Here is an 8,479-nt window from a genome sequence, read left to right on the forward strand (position 1 = left end):
CCAATAGACAGAGCTAGCCCCTATCTCCGTTTTTAATAGAAACTAGATGTGTTTTTTAAGAACAGACAAGATGATGGATAATGTCCAGCAACATATTAATTGTAACAATTTACCATCATCACAAACTTTTAGAACTTATTTCCATCTGGTGTCTACTATTTTAAATTCTGGCACTTCCTATTTTTATTCTTTCATAAGAGAGACCTTAAATTTCTTCAGTGTTGTGGTAGTAACACAAGAGGAAACCAAGCGAGATTTTAGCTTTCCTCTTACGTCTGGTCTAGTGTCATTGTGTCAGTTTTGTAACAAGGATGGTATGAAGTAGTTGGCCTGTAAACGTCCCCAATATCATGGGATATTATGTCCAAATAAATGCAGCAAATCGAAATAACTTAATGCTGGATAAACTCAGTGGGACCAAATCTCTTGACAATACAGTAGGCTATTTAAGGAAGTGAGTCTGTCGCGCTAGTCAGTGGTCTTCTTGAGCCTTGTAAAGTCCAGCTCTGATACAAGGCTGTACAACTTGCGATGCCGTTACAGATTTATTGAACTTAAACACGTAATTCCCTAACTTACACCATGCACCACACAGAAGTTCAGCCTTATATTCGAAACATAAAGAAGTAGAAAATCCCTCGGTCTTGTGCGTGGCGTGGGACAAACATTCTAGAAACAACGTTTTGACTATGTTACTTTCATGTACCTCCTCGCGTTTTATTTTAAAGTGAAATTATTGTTTCTTACGTCTATTTGTTAATGAAATGTGATTAAGGACCAAATATTTGCACTGCAGAGTTTTTCTATGTGCCTTTACTCTTCTATCTAAAAATAAAATTATTTGAGGTTCTAGTGAGACATGGTGATAATCCTGTCTTTCCTGTGTGTTGTTTCACTCGGACTGTTCAATGGCTTCTTGCTAAATGCAATCGCAATTCATTTCTTGACGTAAGCCAGGGATTTTGTTGATCTTATGGCTGAAAAATTATTCCGTTTTTTAGTCTTTTTGTTGTTAACAACCTTTAACCTGTAGGACTTGAGACAAAATTTATCTTTGCATGGGCCTCAATGTTTTTGTCTGTACATATGACGCACCATTAAAGAATAGACAGTTAAACTTTATTATAGAAGTAGAGATTCTATTTCACAGTGAAACTCCTAGTGGCCTCCGAATTTGTGGCTCTTAAGCAAGACTAACTAATCTTAAACTTTCTTGAATGACAGCTTTTTCGTGAGAGCTTTTGCCACTGAGAAAACCCTGCATTTTAAGTCAGATTCAAATGACGTAAGTGCGGATGAGTAGGGCCCAAAAGCTGGCAGAGGCTTGTAACTTACCTTACATCGTAATGAAATAACGTAATTCATACACTCAGAGCCGCGTTTCCACCCCCATTACTTTGGGCTCTCATATTCCGGATGGATGAACACTGCGCGCATTAAGCCTACGTATTTCTCTGTAGGGTTCTTCAGACTCCAGCCGTGACTTATGTTAAGGTACTCATGGCTCTTCGCCTTACTTGTCTAACACAAAGCTTAAGTTAAGTGCAGTCACTCATTTTCAGACTTACCCGACACGGCTTCTCCGTTTAACTCCTCGAAAGTCTTGCTCGTCATCTGGAAGAGCGCGTCCAACGGCGACGTGTTCGGCGTCTTCCCGCTACTCGACGCCGAGGATCCCTTTCCCGATGACGTCGCTCTTTGAGCCGTCGAGAAGTGCCTGTGGTGCTGTGCAACAACCGCCGCACGGTGTCTCACCTGTGCAGCTGACGTGGTAGGGCTGTTGCTAATGGTGCAGTTGATGATATCAGGACTGGTACAACAATCACTGGCGATACTTCCAGCTGTGCTGGAGCGTCCGCTGCTACATGTTGAGCTTAGGGTTTCACTAGCGTAGCACATGTCCGCGGATTTGGGGCGGTGATGCAGAGGCGGAGGTGATAAGACGCCGTTCGTCGTGTTCAGGTCCCACGGCCTTACGATTCGCGCCGAGTTGGACTCACTGACTGCTCGCTCGTTCGTGTTAGTCCGCGGCCTGTGGTTCAGAATGTCCAGGATCGAAAACGACTTAACACCTGTAGCCTGATTGCTATTTATGTGCCTGGACGCCGGTAGGGCAGCAACTGTCACATTCGTCGGCGGTTGTTTACGGCTCGTCGTCAAGGCGACAGCAACTTTGTTTATCTGAATCATCTTGAGCTTCTTCAGGGGCTTGAAGTAGTCATCCTCGTCAAGGGTCTCCTCACTGTGGGTGTCTTGTTCGGCCACAGTTGTCCGCGTGCTGCTGAAGCACGAGGACGAGTTGCTGGAGGACGTGTCCACCTGCTGGGGACCTGACGGAGCAGGAGACGGACAGCCCACACTGATGTCCCCGTCGTCTTCACCGTCCTCCAAAGCCGTTCCATTGTTGTTCGTGGCACATGATGGGGAGGACAGAGGACTCGCATCTGACTTGGTGCTGCTACTCTGCACCACTTCCGTACCATCCATTATTAAGTTACTACACATGTGGAGGTCCTATCGGCAGGCCTGGTCTCGTATCTGTCCAGTCACACACTTCTTGCAATGATGCAGAATTTTGAAATTTCAACGCAAATATTTCTTTCTTCTATAATGGTAAATAGTTAATGAATTCGTAATTTAAATTTAATGTCACATTAGCTTACGCACTATATTCTGGGTCCATATGCACTCATTTCTTACCCATTTGACACAAAGCATTCAGTGAATTTCATTCTGTGTTGCTGTCACACTGAAGAAGCTCTTTATTAATCTTCGTCCAACGTACGTAAACCTTCTTGCCATTAACGGAGGCCGGGTAAAAGCCAAGAAACTTATCCCTTTAAATAAGAATTTTCATGAACTTGTAGTTATTTGTTCAGTAATTAATTTCACCGCACTGACCTTTAGGAAACAACGGAACGTAGACACTGCTTCGCTTCTATGTTGCAATACAAGACACACGATGCAAATCAACGCGGAAATATAACATTTGTCCAGTCTCCTGCGGCTGTCACACGGCTACAGAAGGAGAAAGCAGGCCCCGGCTCGGAGCTGTCATACGCTGGTTCATCAAAGCGGATAAATTACTGAACACACACACACATACACACTGACATTCTTCGTGTCGGAGCCCCAGACGATTCTGATGATGATTATTATTCTAGCAGCCAGTGGGAGGGGTTACTATTTCCGAGGGGATGGCGCAGAGGTGGGATTTCGTATTTTTAAATCGGTTCCTTTTTACTCGAAGCTTATCCAATAGCGTTTGCCGCAACTGATAATGGCTTAGAGGGGCGGTGGTGCTAGTGGTGGAGGGGAGCAAACCGGTGGAATTACTTTGTATAGGAAGGAGAAAACGAAATAATTTAATAGTTTCATATCATGTAGCAGGTTGAAATTTCTTTCTGAGTATCAGATGATTGCGGGATAGACTTGCGAACTTTCAGTGGTTCAGGTTTGGCGAATTGTGACCAGGACAGAAGGAAGTGACTCTGGATCCACAAGTTGACGTTCAAAGTAAAGAAGGAAAGTGTAAACTAATGGGCTGTTCCCTCAACATCGCACCACACAAAAACCTAACATCGGCTGTACGAGCTCTGCTGTCACGACAAGAGAACTGGTCTTTAGGAAGTTGTTCCAACAATCTACCCTCATCCCTCTCTCACTCCCCCCACCCACGTCGGGAAAACAGACGTTTAGCTAGGAAGATCCTTATGTCCTGCCCTAGCCAGGACACAACGGAGCTCCGCCTCCATCTCACGGATTGGTTAACTAACGCTCCGAAACTCCTCCTTGCAGTGTGCCAGGTAGACCAACCGTAACCACGGACCAGCCCCCGAGATGTCGGCTTGCTCTGCCTTAGCCAGGCATGTGGCAGTAATGGACTAACGTGACACTGTCAGATCTTTACTTCGGTACAAACAAAGGAGTAAAGGAACAAAAAGAAGTGATGTAGTGCGCGCACACACAGCACACAAGAACATTTACTAATTATCTTTCAGTTGATTCTTCTGACGTCAAGTAGGCGGTGACAGCCAAGCGTCAACAGCCACCCTCCTTTCAAACAGCGAGCGAGTATCATCACGTTCTAGAAACGTAAATCGAAACGGTGTTTAAAAGTTTGCATCCAAATTGCTTAAAACTGTAGATGGAATTTATGTTTCGAATTCAGCATCCGGCCATATTAATTTCGAATTTAGAGGATTATGGAGCTTGAAACTTTTGAATCCAAATTTCTTCAGACAGCAGTTCGAATTTATCCTTTGAATTCAAAGTATGTACACGCCCTAACTGGATTCATATTGATTAGGCCTACGATGCAGAAATCTGTGTCAAAATTGTAGAATGCCATTTTCTGGGATGTGGCGCCGCGTAGACATTGTGTGAACCGACGTTTCGGAGGAACGTATCGCCTCTTCTTCGGGCTNACGTATCGCCTCATCTTCAGGCTGCAGCCACCTGCTCACGCTGGTTCCTCGCTGGCGGAATTTTTATACCATGAAGAAAGAGGCGATACGTTCCTCCGAAACGTCGGTTTACACAATGTATACAGAGCGTCACATCCCAGAAAACGGCATCCTTCATAGCCACCGCCTCGAAAAATCTTACATGTGTCAGAATTGTTTAAAATGTGACATTCAGTTTAGGTTCATATGAATTTTGAAGCCTTTGAATCTGAAGAAAATAGACTCTGTAGTTTACATTCTTCAGATTCAAGCTGCAAGTTAGAGGCATGTAGAGTTCAAGCCCTTCGAATTCAAAACAGGGAGCCCATAATCATACTCTGTTTAAGTCACTAACACTTTCCTTCTCGCTACTTAGTCTAAGCCACCTGCTAACGCCGGTTCCTAGCTCGCGGATTTTTATACCCTGAAGAAGGAGGCGATAAGTTCCTACGGAACGTCGGCTCGCACGAGATGTACACGACACCACATCCCGGAAGACTGCATTCTTCTTAGTCACCTCTGTGAAAACCTCAAATCATAAAAATCTAGTAGTCGTTTAATTTGCAGCAGTAGGTCTATTGTGCCGGTCACGGTAGCCGAGCGGTCTAAGGCATGTACTGTCTTGGCTCGCTTGGAAACCGGGATCGTGGGTTCGAATCCCACTCAGGGCATGGATGTTTGTGTGCGTTTTTCTGTGTTTGTCTACAGGTAGAGGCCTTGCGACGAGCTGATCACTCGCCCATGTGTAAGATCTAGAAAAACCGAAGTGAACGGAGAAGTTCATGGAGGTAGGCCTAGGCCCACTGGGGCTGTACTGCCGAGGAAAGAAAAAAAGTTCTATTATGATTAAGGTACAGCGAACAGACTATCCTTACGCTATAGGCCTACACTAATGTCGGTACCTTCCGTCAGACACATCTCGTAGGAAAGAGGACAAATGAGAAGTTTTAATACCTGTAAGGATTTTCTGAACAATGTACAGGCTTTAAGCTTAGTTTGTGCTTAACTTAGACACTTCTTAGTGGGTGGGAACATGTGTGAAAATGGTTTTGTTTCCTTAATTACACTTAAATACAAGATTCTTGGAATATGACAGAAGCCCGAACAAAAGGCAGCACCCTTATTTTTCTAAAATCAAATAAAATAGAAAAATATTATTTGACATTTTCTAAGAAGCAGCATTTGACAAAATAACTGTTCGTATAATCTGGCTAATACGATAACCAATATAGCACAAATTCTCCAAAAGTGAGATGAATTTTCAAGTAATTTCTTGTACTTACTTTAAATTCGATTTAGTAAATGGCTCTGTGCTAAAGGAGTTTGGTAAGTCTACCTGTACTTAGCTATGTTTCTAACCATCCCCATGTAGAAGAGGGCCAACAGAGCCCTTTTGTACAAGCCCATACCCCAAGGGGGCCCAAAATATACCCTCATTTAATTTTAAATAAGTCATAAACCAGAACGTGGGAGTTCCCTTTAATCGAATTGTTGGCTTCTTATTGTTGTACTTTCAACGACATTCGTTTGCGTTATTTGGGTGGAGAGATTCTGATTTTATATTATTATATTTTGTCTTCTCTGTTTGCATCCCCTTGTTTGTGTCATGTTTGTGTTATTTTGGCGGTCAGCGCAACAACAACCAATTTAATTTCTTACATTGGTTTCGGCCCGTATTTAGGATTATCTTCAGGCAGTTTCACTAAATACGTCTCACGGTATAGAAATGATTAAAACTAATACGGATCCATATTGAGATGTTTCAGTAACATGAAACATATTTAGTGAAACGGCCTCAAAATGGTCCTAATTTTGTACCGAAATATGTAGCAGTTGTTAGATGAAACCATTGTAAAGAACTAGCTCGGTATATTTCTTTATTATTGCGTTTTGACACTACAAATTTATTACATTTATTTACATGGTTTTTGGAGTGGGATTGGGGCCCCACATTTGTAACTAACCTGGGCTCTATTCCTAGCTTTCATAAGAAGAATTTCACTATATAGTTACCAGACCAGTGCGGGCCTATATTCATGCAAAGCAGCTACTAAATATTTTCCTGCAGGAATAGGCCAGACGATTCGAAATGTGAGTAACGATTACTCAAACTAGACGGCGTCACATCCAGAAGAGTTAGAAATCTTCATAAGCACCGTGAATCAGATCTTCACAACTCGTATAGGCGTATTCCACACATTTTCAACTAGGCCTCTTATGTAAGTCAGCCGCACTTCAAACCTCGGTCATATCTAGGATATCAGAGAATTATATGTTTATTTTGCTTTTTCTTCTTTGTCTGGTTACGAAAAAGAAGGTTCTGTACCAAATGGTAGGCAAAGAAATTTGTTTACAATATTAGAATCAGCCTTGTCTAGGTTGTGCCTAAACGCCCGTCTGCTTTCTGGGTACGGCTGGCTGTGGAGACAGGCAGTCAGACACACAGACATGCGGGATTCTGAATGCTCCACTTTTTCAGAAGGGAGTTAATTATTCTTGAGGTCAGTGGCACTTCATGGGTAGGTAAGCCTAAGTTATTGGAATAAATTAATCTCTAAATAAATTAATTTTTAATTGACTCTAAATCACCTAATTATTCTGTTTTCATAAATCTTTCCGTCTTAATCACGAAACAGATAAAGGTAAAGTTGTCCCTGTGCTTAACTAAGTAAGCGCTACGCCATGAAGGCGTATGGGGGAGTGGCTGTATAGAACTACATTTTCTTGACCTCGGCACTAGTTGGGTGTCAGTTGTCAGATTCACGCCCCTGCCGCTTTACACCCGCGGAAAGAGCCCCTGTACCCATTGGATAGGAGACTTCACAAAACATGTATATGCATAAGTACTTAACAAACAGATTAATTTTTTCAGGGTGGATGAATCTATCTTATGTTAAATTAAACCACTCTTCGAATTGAAATATATTGGGATAACAATAGGCCTATAGACTGTAGACTATAGTCTTAGATTGATCCTGTTGCTTATGAAAAAGGGCTACAATTCCAAACTCCGATGCAGTCATTACTAAATACAGACATGCCCACACTTCCTCCACTTTCCACGTGCCAGGAGCAAGCCCATTCCAGTTTCGAAATGAAGTCTTGTTTCGTCTCCTCATACATAGACTTACAAACATGTATCCATGTATGGCTGAAGCCTAGCTGTGTTATTTGTGGCGAAGTGTGACGTCTGTTAGGTCTGTGTAAGTGCGTTCATTTTCTTTATCTGTAGGCCTATTCATTTATTCACACCTATTGACTTCAATCCGTATAGCAGTGACATTTTTAATTTTGTCTGATCCAGTATCCAAAAAGTATATTATTTGACATTTGTTAAAACATTATTTCCTATGCTTCAGTTTCAATATATTGTCATGAGTATTAGTGACTAGAGACTGGTTTTGGATCGGTAATTGTATTTACTGAACTCTTACAGAACGTAACTAGAAGTAACCATAGCACTAACGCTAATTCACACACTCTGCAGTTCACTACAGCAGGTACGAAATCTTCTCAGTCTGCTGTGTCTTCACCTGTCGTCGCCTGATAACGACTTCCAACGGCGTAGCTTGATCAGCTTCCGTGTTCACGCCCTTACTGGCCGACGACAGTCTTACAGCTAACTAAACTTTAGATCTGTCATTCTTATGACACCTCAGCATGGGGAGCATACAAAACACAACTCCCAGCATTTCTTCTATTATTGCGTCACGCGGTTATCGCTCAGACCGCATAAAGAACATCATTCCTGTGTTACTGTTTACGGCATTACCTAGCAACGGGCGTTGTTTACAGAGTCATTACTTAGCAACTGGTCTACATCCTGCAATAATATAAGTTTTCCTCTTCATAACCCAAGTTTGACTTCCATCTGAAAGTGTGTGAAGTGTCACTCCTCTTCGCTTCAGTGCTCTGTTTATATTACTGCATATATTTACTCCCCCTCGTTGGTGTCTCCACCTTATCGTGGTGAGGGGGTTTGAGTATGCCAAGGACCCTGAGAGCTATACCAGCGGTAGCGTAGCTACTGGCAG

The 8,479-nt window shown here is 42.6% G+C and overlaps 1 protein-coding gene across 1 annotated transcript in view; it reads right to left on the reverse strand.

Moving 5' to 3' along the window:
• LOC111863308 (flocculation protein FLO11-like) overlaps positions 1-3,149 on the reverse strand; it is a 208,396-nt gene extending 205,247 nt beyond the window's left edge. The window contains exon 1 of the mRNA XM_023849504.2: positions 1,569-3,149. Coding sequence (XP_023705272.2) covers positions 1,569-2,505 — 937 coding nt within the window. The 5' untranslated portion in view covers positions 2,506-3,149. The remainder of the gene's footprint in view (positions 1-1,568) is intronic.
• Positions 3,150-8,479: the final 5,330 nt, after the last annotated feature.

The sequence above is a fragment of the Cryptotermes secundus genome, unplaced genomic scaffold, assembly GCF_002891405.2.
Source record: "Cryptotermes secundus unplaced genomic scaffold, Csec_1.0 scaffold105, whole genome shotgun sequence".
Lineage (NCBI taxonomy): Eukaryota > Metazoa > Arthropoda > Insecta > Blattodea > Kalotermitidae > Cryptotermes > Cryptotermes secundus.